This window comes from Brachyhypopomus gauderio, chromosome 1 (assembly GCF_052324685.1).
Source record: "Brachyhypopomus gauderio isolate BG-103 chromosome 1, BGAUD_0.2, whole genome shotgun sequence".
Taxonomy (NCBI): domain Eukaryota; kingdom Metazoa; phylum Chordata; class Actinopteri; order Gymnotiformes; family Hypopomidae; genus Brachyhypopomus; species Brachyhypopomus gauderio.
The window spans coordinates 16248279-16261639 of NC_135211.1; the positions used below are offsets into that span (position 1 = coordinate 16248279).

General features: G+C 50.4%; 1 protein-coding gene across 1 annotated transcript in view; it reads right to left on the reverse strand.

Annotated features, from left to right (window-relative positions):
* Positions 1–13361, reverse strand: part of tjp1a (tight junction protein 1a) — a 97642-nt gene that overhangs the window by 8508 nt on the left and 75773 nt on the right. Inside the window, exons 10-22 of the mRNA XM_076983231.1 lie at positions 11068–11192; positions 10834–10939; positions 10503–10653; positions 9085–9193; positions 8467–8686; positions 7740–7924; positions 7229–7324; positions 5276–5358; positions 4560–4770; positions 3219–3319; positions 2657–3011; positions 1592–1812; positions 1–465 (exon numbers count right to left, since the gene is read on the reverse strand). Of these exons, the coding sequence (XP_076839346.1) occupies positions 1–465; positions 1592–1812; positions 2657–3011; positions 3219–3319; positions 4560–4770; positions 5276–5358; positions 7229–7324; positions 7740–7924; positions 8467–8686; positions 9085–9193; positions 10503–10653; positions 10834–10939; positions 11068–11192 (2428 nt within the window). The remainder of the gene's footprint in view (positions 466–1591; positions 1813–2656; positions 3012–3218; positions 3320–4559; positions 4771–5275; positions 5359–7228; positions 7325–7739; positions 7925–8466; positions 8687–9084; positions 9194–10502; positions 10654–10833; positions 10940–11067; positions 11193–13361) is intronic.

Genomic DNA, 13361 nt, shown 5'->3' on the forward strand with positions numbered 1-13361 from the left:
GGGCTGCACTTCCTGGTTGTACTGAGCGTGCCCGTCATAGCTGCTTGCGGGTGGGGGAGGTTCGTCATAACGAACCGGTCCGGGGCTGGGCTTGCCGTATCGAGGTCGACCCGTTTCGTAACCAGTGTCATAGCGTGACTGGGGGGGACTATACTCGCGGTCCTGTCCATCCTGGTATTTTGCGCGAGACTCGTATGCAGTAGGGTGCTGGGGCGCCACCTGGTGGTCATACGCAGGCCACTGCTCTTCGTAGTGAGGCAGGCGGCTGTCGTACAGCTGCTGGGAGTCAAAGTTGCGTGCCTTTGGTTCCGTGTAGGCGCTGTCGTAGCGGTAGGGCTGATGGTCATAATCTCTGTACGGCTGTTCTTCCTGGTACAGGGGATGCTGGGAGTTGTAGGCAGGCTGCTTTAACACCGGACTCATGCGCACCGGCTCGTCCATGCTGTAGATCTCTTTCTGGTACATCTACCAATAAAGACAACAGCACACAGTCCTATATCAGCCGTTACGCAAGTCACACAAAAGTGTAAATTTTAGAAATCGATAGGAGTTGAATGCAGCAGAAACCGGAGATGATTAATGCTCATTAATGGCTGTAGGCGGAAGCTTAGAGGAAAGACCTGCAATAGAGGAGACTCAAGAGGACCATTATTAGACAGGTCAAACCGAAAGCAGCCATTACAAAAGTAGGCGTGTATGGAGCGATTTACACTGGAGAAATACGAAACTATATACCAATACACACCAACAAGCAGCTGTTTATCTGAAGGAGGCGCCATAAATAAATAAATCAAGAGTCAAAAACAAAAATATATAATTGGAAGGAATACTGCAGCCAGTATGGAAGCAAAGGTTTGGTTTGTCGCTTCAGACAGGAAGAACCATTTTGAGAAGCAGCTTCTCAGCATCTTTACTGATGTTCGTTAAGCTGCCCTACAGGAACCTCAACAAGGCAATAAGAGGACCAGCAGCCTAAAGAACACGGGCAGGTTCAATAAAAAACAACCTGGCACACGTAGGTCGGTCCCGCCAGAACCAACACTACCTCACGCACAGCACAGACTGAAGACAACAACCAGCAACCAGGAGGTTCAGAGCCATGCAGGAGCATAAGCAGCAGTGACCATCGCCATCAACAAGGGCCCTGCCATCACACACGCGTACGCACACACACACCGCCTTCACTCCTGCAGCGCACGCACACGCACACACACACACACACACACACACACACACACACACACACACACACACACACACACCGCCTTCACTCCTGCAGCGCACGCACACGCACACACACACACACACAGGTCCTGCCTTCACTACTGCAGCACGCACGCAAACACACACACACACACGCACTGCAGTCATTACTGCAGAGCACACACACACACACCCCCCAAGTACACGCACGCACAAGCACGCGTACACGCACACACTCACGCAGGCATGCGACGGACAGCACACATGCAGGTGGAACAGGCAGCATGCAGACAGCGCAAACAGCAGAGAGTGCCAGAGAGGGCACCAAGCTTGGCCCGTGACCGGACCGGACCGGACCCAGTGCATCGCCGGGCGGCTGGTGCGGTACCTTGGGTTCTGACCCGGGAGCTGTGGACTGGATGGGCTCGGGAGCTGTGGGCTGAGCTAGCTCGGGAGTGGACCGGCGGGGTGAGCCGGCCCTCGGTCCGACGACGCCCTGAGGCGAGGTAGCCGGGCCCTCCGAGCTGCTCAGGAGTGCTACATTAAGGTGGGCAGCAGGGGGCGCTGTCTCAGTCAGCGGATCGGGCTGTGCAGGAACAGCAGCCTCCACTTTCTGTGAAGGTGGTCAGAAATATTTAATACATGTGTTCGTGTGACCTCACCACTGCATGTGAGCTGCATCTTCACTGCCATCATCATCATCATCACCACCACATCACCTCCTCATCCTCCCTCCACTGAAACTAGCCAACATGCAGGTGCAGGTGAACATCAAAGACAAGATGTTGTTACCATCTTCCAAATTGAAGTGGGACGAGTTGCTGACATCATGCAATAATCTACGACCGGACAACGTTAATATAGTGCGATTTATGTTTAATTCTAGATTATACATGACATTTAGTCTTATTTCTTCTTTTGTTTTTAGCCACACGACATTGTTACTGCACCGAGTTACATAAATACAGTTAGTGATGTGTTTAATACTGAGAATACCATCATGCACACTCCGGTAATGACATCAGTTTGATTGACATAGGGGCGGGGCATAGCGAGGAGGACCATGAGTCTAAGCAGCCAGTACACACAGCTGGTCACAATGCTGCTTCATTCCACCATAGGACATCGATGAGAAAAAGCACGAGAGTCACGAGAGTCACAGTTATTGTTGAGGGGATGGGGGGATGGGGACAGGCAAGCTGTCTTTTGGTGTTGGAAATCAAACACATCAAAACTAAAGTGCGCACACACACACACACACACACACACTAAATACATGGTGATAATATTTACTTGGCCATCAACGTCGGGTATTGCAATGAGAGTGTTTGAAAGCACACGCCGGTGATTTGCATCAGAGGCCCCGCCCCCACAGCCCTTTCTGGAAGCACTTGACCGCCTCCAGGCAACAGGGCAGGTGAGCGGGCAGGTGGGTGGCCCTTAGACACGCTACCTTGCTGGGGTGCAGGGGTCTTGAACCCGGCGGGGTGGATCCGGGCGACGGCTTCGGCCCGCGGCGTCGGCATCGGGTAGCTGGGGTATCCGGGCGGCTGATGGACGACGGGCGGGTCGTCTCGCACGGGCTCTGAGGAGCGGGTGAGGGCGGGCTCGCTGGGTACGCCCACCTCGTCGTTGAGGGTCTCGTCCAGCTCCTGGTCGGTATAGGCTCCGCCCTCCGTGTCCGTGTCCTCGTAGTCGGACGTGTGGCGGCTGTCCGTGCTGTACATGCTGTACTCGCTGCCCGGCGCCGACAGGTAGGACAGGCGGTCGTCGTGCAGGTCCAGGTCGTCGTCGGGAGCACCGTCCGCCTGCAGGAAGGAAAGAGTGAGGAAGAGAGAGAGAGAGAGAGGAGAGAGAGAGAGAGAGAGAGAGAGATAGAGAGAGAGAGAGATAAAAGGCTTGACAAAATAAAAGTCTGTTGTAGTGGTAGCGACCAGTGGTGTTGTAACAACTACATGGAACACGAGTACTCGGGTCCACACAGGTCCAGTGGTGGTTCTGGAGCGGGAGCTCACCTTGCCCTCTGACACCCACACCAGCTGGTTCTGCTGCTGCTGGACGGTGTCCTTCAGCGATCCGTACCAACCCTCGTTCATGCTGTTCATATTAATGGTGGCTGCCGGTGTGGGTTTGTTTGGGGGGACGAGAGAGAGAGAGAGAGAGAGAGAGAGAGAGAGAGAGAGAGAGAGAGAGAGAGAGAGAGAGAGAGGAGAAGAGAGAGAGAGAGAGAGAGAGAGAGAGAGAGAGAGAGAGAGAGAGAGAGAGAGAGAGAGAGAGAGAGAGAGAGAGAGAGAGAGAGAGAGAGAGAGAGAGAGAGAAGACAACACTGGTCATTACACCTCAGTAAACACAGCTTGCTTGTTTATAATGTTCACAGTAAACAGCTGATTACCAATTGGTTAGGTGTATGGATACTGTGTCATGTGTGTTAACATATTGACAAGACAAAAAATAAGATAATTAAAAACCCAGCCTCTTGTTATTCTGAAGGCCCAGCGCTAAAGCCCAGTTGTTTGTGCTGATCATACTGATGAATCATTACTCCTGTTAAGCTGCAACGCCCTCAAGCCAAATGTACAGATGAAGTGGACTGATATCAGATCAGCTCTTGTCCCTGTGGGCCGTGCAATTACTGGCCAGGGGAGCACACCAAGGCTCTGAGAACAGCTGGGTTGCTGCTATTCTCCAGCCGTGCTCTCCACACCACCCCCCCCAGACAGGGCTGCCTGAGGGCGCTGTGTTACCGTAGATCTACACAGCATGGTGCCCGCACACCAGCATCATGTTCATCACAGCGAGGCAGCCAGTTATGTTTGTGAACATGAGAAAAGGGCCCTTCAGCTCATAACATGGACATTGATGTGTTTTATTTTAATATTCAGGCTTAGGATATTATTTATTTCCTATTAAAGGACTGCCTGTTGTCCACAATTGTCTAGTCGCCCTCACAGACACAGGCAGGTGGAACAGCTGTGCTGTTCAAGAACACCAGATGGAATATGAAGTGTGTGTGTGTGTGAGTGAGTGAGTGAGTGAGATAGAGAGAGAGAGAGGGGGAGAAGCTTCCAGATGTTGTACTGCAAGGCTGCTGTAAAAACCACGCAATGGCTGGATGTAGAAAGGACAAATACCAGCAAACAAAATCACACACACACAACGTGATTCACATTACTCCTACACCATGGTACAGAGACATCTGACCCTGGATCAGTTCAGTTAAGGAGTTATGGTACTGCGATCAATCTCACAGTAATCTCAGGAGACATATCCAAATTCTCCAACTACTAGCCCAACCCCCCCCCACCCACACACACACACACACACATGCACATGCACAGGCACACGCACGTCCTCACCGGTGAACAGGTGCTGGTTGTTCTTTCTCAGTTTGAGGGCACGCTCGTACAGCTTGCGGGCGCTCTTCCTGGACTCAGGACAGAGGCGTGTCCGCATGGTCTTCACGCCCTGCTTGCTGTCCGGGTTCAGGAACACTACGATGGGATACCACTGCGCATAGTTCAGCCGGTCCACCGCGTTGGGCGTGATATCCAGCACGGCGTGCTTGTCCTGCAGGAGAAAACACACCCGAGTTCTAAATCCCACTTCTGGATGACCTTCACCACCACGTCACTCCACCGACTCTTAACTTGTCCATCACTTAACTTATGGTTTAATGCTTTCATAATTTGTTTTGCTACATTACTAATAAATCATATCTCTGATATTGCCAAAGACCTCTTCGTGGGTCTCGCTTGCACAGTTTTATATAACCGATTTTATTTGAGGCCTTTTGGATTGCTTATATTTATATTTATAAATATATTTTTTAAATTTTTACATTTTTTTGCCAAACAATCTATGTAGTAAACAAACAGCTGCTCAAAACTGATCATCAAAATTTTAACAAATAAAATACAGAAAACAAAATGAACTTTGACCGTCAGATAAGTGCATCATGTCAATTTGTGGACCTCTAATGCATGTCCAGTTTTGGAGCTCAGACAGCAGGGGGCGACAGCGCGCTGTTCAGCTGACCGGCACACCCAGGTCTGCACGGCAGGCCTCTACTCACCTTATCGATGATCTGCTTGATGGTGTGAAGACGTATGATGCCAGAACTGCGCTGATCCGTCCCTGCATCTCTGGGCTCGCTCTCTGCAGCGTCACACACACACACACACACACATGTACGTTATCACATGGCATAACAGCCTGTCTGCCCCAGCACTGGCTGCTGTGAGCACTCATGCTTTGATTTTGTAGTCAGAAGCTGCCCCCTGGTGGTGGCCTGGGAGCACACCTCTCCAGCAGGTAAAGGAGGAGTTTTGACCTCTTCTAAAGCATTCATTGGACGATTTCTAGATGGCTAATAGACAGAAATGCACTTTAAAATCACTTTATCAAGATAGTATCAGATATCAGGTTTTTAGGTGTTTTCCTGCCTATGTACTTCAGTGAAAGTATCCATAAACAGCCGGGACTACTTCCTGGATGTTTTTGTGCCTACAGAGCACGTAGTATTTGCTGAAGACGTCAGGTCATACCAGAGTATCATATTACTATAACAAACTAAATCTAATCTGTCAGGAAATACTGAAATTGAACTTGGACATCTGACAACGTTTCTCAATCAACAACATACCTCATGTTGCCGATCACCAAATAAGTTAACAATAAATAATCCAAATACCCAATACTGTTTCTCCTTAACCCATCAAAACTGAAGCCGGTTGTTTCATCTCAAAACAATGAACCACAAAGAAAACAATGGATCAAATTATATGTGGATCATTGTGATGAAAAATGTTAATTTTAAAGCAAATTTTCTTAAAATATATATTTTTTTATATATTTACTTTTTTGTAAATAATTTCAATTTATTGAAATTAACTAATCAATTGGCTAAATTCTGACTATAATGTAATTTGTCAAACAGTTATTTGTGGTGAAAATTCTTGAAAATCTAGCACAAAAACTAACCGACATCTAGAAAAGGTCCAAGACACATTTAACAGGCAGCAGGACTGATTTTGGATCAACTCCCCCTTTGAAGCATCCAAGTCAGAGTACACATTGAACTGGTCTCAGGTCAGCCAATAAAGGAGCAGCTTCCACAAACACAGAGCACACACTGAGACCAGATCTGCAGAACAATGCACACATGCTGCAGTAGACATGATGCAGGGAGTGTGTAGTCCACCACGTGTGTGTTCCTGTGCATGACCTCACACCGAGTGTGCATCTTTGTATACAAAACTACAGCCTTACATGAGCTTCATTCACTGTGCAGTGTGACGTTCTGTGTTTCCTGTGTGCCTGCACGTGTTCGTGTGTGTGTTTGTGTGTATGTGACATCAGTGAGTGTGTGGTGACGCGCTACATATTTGAGCTTCTGACAGGAAGACAGGAACTGAAGCGCTTTTCTTAAGGAAAGCCAGAAGCCCCGGGCTCCAAGCTCCAAGCCCTCCGTTCATCTGGGTTCTAGCAGGTAGGGGCAACTCTGGACACACGGCTGCACACGACACTCATTCAGGCAGCAAGAGCATCGAGACCACTGTATCAGAGATCACTCCATCAACAGGACAGCCAACGCCAGAAACAGGAACAGACGAGTGACGCGGCCCTGTTCACACTGGTGCGCGCGCGCGTGTGTGTGTGTGTGTGTGTGTGTGCGCGTGTGTGCGTGCGTGTGTGTGTGTGTGTGTGTGTGTGTGTGTTGGGAGTCTGTGGTGATCTAGGGCTATCGATCGAGCAAGCCGGTGCAGAGGTGTGACATACTTCCCCCGTCTCCAGGGCGTTGTGTTTCTGCAGGGTAACACAAAAGCAAGTCACAAACCAACATGGTTAGGCAAAGTGCAGCTGCTGTTAGTGGAAAGGCACTCAGATTCACTTCAACTGGACAACAGAACACTGAAAGACGGAGGCCGAGCTACGGGCGATCGGAGCGTCCATCACTGCGACGAAGAACACACACAAGGTGCGTGCGTGTGTGTCGTGTATACACGTGTGCGTGCGTAACACTCACTTGCCAGCTCGAAGAGATCAGGCACCTCTCTAGCCAGCTTGTCTCGTGCGATGTCTGCGATTGGCCCAAAGACCACCACAGGCCTCAAGAAACCAGCTGTAGAGGGAGAATCCTGTCTAGATCAGCACCAGTTCAGAGTCTAACAAAACCATTTCTAGATTAGTGAAAATACAGTCTAAAACCAGTTAATAAAAGTTTAAACAGAAATATTTACTTATGTAGCAAAAAAGAAAGTTTAGGAAATAAGGCTATAGCTAGAACACAAAAGATATCTTCTTCTCACAGTCTGAGGCCATTCCAAATCCTGACACTATGTGGCGCCACTAGGACATTAATACATGACTGCATTTTGTTCAGAGTAAAGACCTGCTTGCCACGGCAGGTGTACAGGACCCCAGAACACCTAGCTAGCCCTGACCTTCTGACCTAGCCAAATGCTAACCCTAACGCACGGACCTCCTGACACTAAACACAGAAACAAATAAATGCGGGTGCTAGCCGGTCTACGCACCCTCCCTGAGGACGACCCTCTCGTAAGCGGGGAACTTGGTCTGCACGGGCTGGGCCGACAGATCCTCGCGACTCTTCCTCAGGTTCCGCTTGGAGCTGCGCAGGCCGCGGAAACGCCAGAAGTCGGCGCGGTCGCCGCCGGGGGTCTTGGGAAGGGTGTACTGCACGCTGGAGAGCTGCTCCGCCCTGCACGGGAGACGAGGCCGCTTTAATGCGCGTCTGCATTGGCCGAACAGCAGCGAAACGCCAAGGGAGCCACTGGGAGCCACTGGGAGCCACTGGGAGCCCAGAACATCGCCGCGTTTCACATGGTGAGGCTTCCTGTTTGTTGGTGGTGTCAGTAATCATCACAGAGGCGAAGCGTGCAACAGCGACATGAGGAACGCATAACAGGCTCCTCCCATCAGCAGGAACCCACGGCCTACGCTTTCCCAGGGAGCGCTGAGCACGTTTACACAAATGAAAGCAGACAGCATCGAGGAGAAGAAACGGCTCTGCGCCTGGAACTCCCCGCCAGTGCAGACGCGGTGCTGCAGACAAAATAAGTGATGCAGCTCGAAAAAGATACACGATGAACCGGGAGAAAGGCTCACGTTCAAACAGCAGCAGTCAGTGAAAAACAGGGGAAAGGGAGAGGGAGAGGGAGGGATGGAGAGAGAGAGAGAGAGAGATGTGGATAGCTGTGGGTTCTGCACCTGCTCTTGTGTATGGGTGATGTCTCCACCCACCTGTTCTTGTTGGGGATGATGCCTCTCTCCACCTCTTGGTGGTTCTTGCCAATGCGGATGGCGAGCCAGGAGCCCAGTTTGCCGTTGTAGAGTGTGTCCACCACGCGGAACACCTCGCCCTTGTTGAAGCTCAAACCATACGGGGACTCCTTCTCGTACTCAAAGTGGGTCCGGATGTAAAACGAATCACCCACATCAGACTCCACGATACGCCGATACACTGGCATAAAAAAACATCTCTACATTAGCTTAATTACACATGGAATACACATGGACTTAAAACAGATAAGTGAGCATTCTTACATCTTAGATGACAAAGGAGCATTTAAAAGGATGTCGTCATTAAAAACGCCAACACAACAGCTAATGGAATGATGCTAATTGCTAGGTTTCACACTTCTGTGGTTTCCACAAGACACAGAGGCATAACTATAACCATAAGTAATTAAATTTTTTTTAAAATGTTTTCCATTTCGAGTTCCAAGTTTTAAAGTGCTGCTATAAAATGTTTTCGGAGAATAGCTCCATGACGCATGTGTAGAGCAGACCACAGTGGGAGGGGTCAGCTACTGAGGGCGGGGCCTGGGAGGAACCAGGCATGCTGGGGGAGACACCCACCATCTTTCTTCTGCTGGGCCAGGATGGTGACCTCCTCCCCTCTGGGCAGGTCAAGCAGGAAAAGCACTGCCTCCTCCCGGATGATGTTAGCAAAGTCGACATTGTTTACCTGCACAAGGAAAGAAAGTGGAGGAGAAAGAGGTGGAGGGAGAAAGAGAGAGATCGAGAAAGAAAGAGAGAGATAGAGAGGGAGAGAGGATCAATGAGAGGGCATGAGGGCCGTTTGTGTGTAAGCGAGAACTGCTTGGGGCGGGGGAGTGTGGAATAGCGGCGTTATCCTCTGGCGAAGTGACAGACTCTTGGAGACTACCAGAGCCACAGAGAACTGTGGGCGGGGCGGCCGACACCGCAGGGGAGAGTCTGGAATCTGAGGAGTGTTTGTACAGCAGGGAGGAACACTTTGAGGAATCGTCCTTACACATATGTGCACACTCATGCTCCCTCACACATTCTCTCTCTCTCTCTCTCTCACACACACACACACACACACACACACACACTGACCTTTAAGGGAGTAACATAGGAAGCACTCCAAAACATGCTTGATTACGATGTTTTCAGGGACAAACAGTGCCTAAATGAGTCTGACTCATATTCTGTGAGTGCAAGCCAACTACTGATGACAGTGAGGTACCGCGGGGTGATGAATGCTCGCCATTGTGTGTGAGGGTCACCCGGAGAGGAGGAGACCGGCCCCTGTCACAGTAGCACGGTGCCACTGTGGCTTCTGGCCACGATTAAAGTGCTGCATAGTTTCTCAATGTTTTCCAAGAAAGTGTGGGAGGTTTCACAAGCTCACACATTACAAACCCTGTCCTACGGAGCCCAGACGAGTCCGGAACAGACGTGTGCCTCCAGACAATAACACTCGCCTTGTGTGCAAGGCAAACATAATCCTGACAGATCCAGAGTCGGTCACTCACTGCAGCTTAACTGGATGTGTGAAACTGCTTCATGAAACTGTAACCTCATGTCTGGGTATTTTATTGGGAAAGTAGTGGAAGACAGAAACTCAAAGGCTTGAGATCACTTTTGTTTTCCTGTTTCCTTCGCCATCAGTTCTGGTTTCTGGTCAGAATCAACTGCTGAAAACGTTAAGGGCTTCCTACCAGTCTGCTAGTTTGTTGAGGGTTGAGTGAAGTGGGGTGTAGATGTGCTTAGCAGTTAGATGAGCATGTTTATCCTCACCCAAAGGATCTGGTCACACTTGCCCTGAGGATCCGGTCACACTCGCCCTGAGGACCCGGTCACACTCGCCCTGAGGACCCGGTCACACTCGCCCTGAGGACCCGGTCACACTCGCCCTGAGGACCCGGTCACACTCGCCCTGAGGATCCGGTCACACTCGCCCTGAGGATCCGGTCACACTCGCCCTGAGGACCCGGTCACACTCGCCCTGAGGATCTGGTCACACTCACCCTGAGGATCTGGTCTCCCTCCTCCAGACCCTCCTTAGCTGCAGGGCTGTCCTCCAGAACTCCGGCCACAAAGATGCCGACGTCGTTGCCTCCAGCCAGACGCAATCCCACGCTCTCACTCTTATGGAACTTCACCAGCTTCATACTGGGACTGCACACACCCGCCACACACACCCGCCACACACACAAGGCTTTTAGCAGATGCTCTTATGCCAAAGGCACTACAGAAAACCTGCTTACTGCAAATGTAAAAAAAAAGAATCATACGAGCGATTGTACAATATAGGGAAAGAAGTACAGGTGAATGGGAGGAGACAGGAAGTCAGGTTACCGCAGGATGCTGTCATCGTGGGCGGCACTAGGCACAGGGGCATCAGATGGACTGACCGGCAGGTCAACATCGGGCTGTCCAGGCTGGGCATACACAGGCTTAGGCTCTGTACACACACACACAACATGATTAATGATCTTACTCCATGTTTGTACATGTGAGAGCAGGTGATGGAAGAGGCAGTGAGTGAGTGTGAGCTGTAGGGATGAAGAGGAGGCGATGAAGGCTCCTGACCAGGCAGAGGGGGGAGCTGTTGGTCTGCTGAATCAGTGACAGCTGGGTCAAGATCCTCCACCATCTTAACAGGAGTGGACATGGCCGGTGGCTTGGAGACTCGTTCCTCTTCATGACTCCTGTGACTGAAATAGACCCCCCCCCCCCCCCCAAACACACCCCACACACACACACACACACACACACACACACACACACATTAGGCAAACTTCATGATCACATCTGTACTACAGCATGGTCCACATGTGGAAATGCTAGCAACCAGCACTCTGGGGTGTTTATGAAGCAGGTGGGACGGTTGTTCCAGAAAGTGTATAACAGAGTGGACAGAAGTGGCTCCAGGGCTGAAGGGAGTGGGTCAGGGGGCGGGGCCGCTGGCTAGTTCATGTGTGTGAGGCCTGCCTGCTCTTCACATCAGTGCAGCAAATGGAAAGGCCGCTGTATAGCAGGAAGATGAAAGCGTAGCTCAGAAACAATACTCGGATATTCTGATTACCTAGTGTTTTCATTCCATTTGCCAGAAGACAGAACTCCACTGTAGGAGTGTGTGTGTGTGTGTGTGTGTGTGTGATCCAATGGCAGCCAAAGAATTCTAAGAGTCCATGGTAGCAGCAAGGCAGCCTGATGGATATGTAATTTCCGACTGGAATACCTATGACTGCAGCTGCAGTACAGTGAGGTCATAAATATCACACACTACAGCAGAATATCTCACACTGAAATGTCTGTCATATATGAGAGAGACAGAGCGAGAGAGACACAGAGAGAGAGAGAGAGAGAGAGAGACAGAGCGAGAGAGACACAGAGAGAGAGAGAGAGACAGAGCGAGACACACACACACACACATAATACACTCCCCCACGTGCTAACTTTAATGAAAAAAAAGCATCAAAATCGCCCACAGTAAGTGGTTGTGGTCGGCAATAAAATTCTATAATGCAGGAGAAGCACTTTTATTCTAGGTCTCCAAACACACTTTACTTCAAACGTAGCAGCTCATGTGTGCTTAAAATAACACATTTTCACGTCCTGAAATGTGTGCATCAGGGTCATTTCGCGAGCAGACAGCCACACCCCCCAGACACACACCAATACAGCCCCTCACACACACCAACACACTGATCTCCAATTGCTATACACAAACACCTCGCATGTACCCCAACATGCACATACCAACACTGACACCACACCCACAGGAAAACATCCACACACACACCCACCCATCTGTTTTCAGCATGCTCTCTATTTCTTATTTGACAGCTAGCCCACAGCGACGCGACGCCACACACACACACACACACACACACACACACACACACACACACACACACACACACACACACACACACACAGCGATATAATTCCACTCCATCCATACAGAGCTAATGTAGGGTCAATATATTTCAAATTTCATCAACCCAGACCACAATAACAACTGTGGCAACCAGAGCACACATTAGACATCCACTCCATACCTCCACCCTCCCCCCCAACACCACCCAACCTGACCCCCCCCAGCTGGCCCCAGCTGGTGGCTTCACAGCAGGCTTCACACCAGCTCCTCAACCCCATCGCAACCCTGACACCATTTACCTCAGACAGGGAAGACCAGACAGACAGGGCAGACGATTGCCAACCCGCACCGACCCGGGTTCAAGGCCAAGGGTCACCCTGCTTCAACCAGCCTCGAGAAGACTGGTGCAAACCCCCTCCTGACTTGTGCTGAGTCAATGAAATACAGGAGCTACTGAAATGGCACTTTCAGACAGATGGGCTGTAGCATCGTGCGCTAATCTGCTATTACATCCAGCTGTTCCTCACCCTCCCAACTGAGCAGCCAATCCCCATCAAGCATTCATCATGGCCACAGAAAATGTCTACATGTCTCCAGAATCCCACAGTTGCCAACATCCCCAACGTGCCTCATCTGACCACGTTGACTCTAACTGGCGTTCACAAACCGCCTGCGTGTTCCGGACGTGTGAATCGGCTCCGCTGGGTCGAGGTGTGTAGGTACGCCGTGTGACAGCCACTTCCGTGCTCACCCAGCCTGCCTCAAGGCATCGCAGGAATGTTACTCCCATTTGGACCGAGAACTTGCTTTATCAGGAGACTCCCCTACGAAACCTGCGGGCGGAACGGCCACGCCTTCATGACGGTGTGTGTAACACTATAGCTGATCCTGAATCACCAGTTTTGTTGCAAGGACTGCAAAGAGAGTGAAAAAGAAAAAGAAAAAAAAACTCTGGACAAATACTGCACAAGCACATGACCAACCACCTGTACATTCGGCA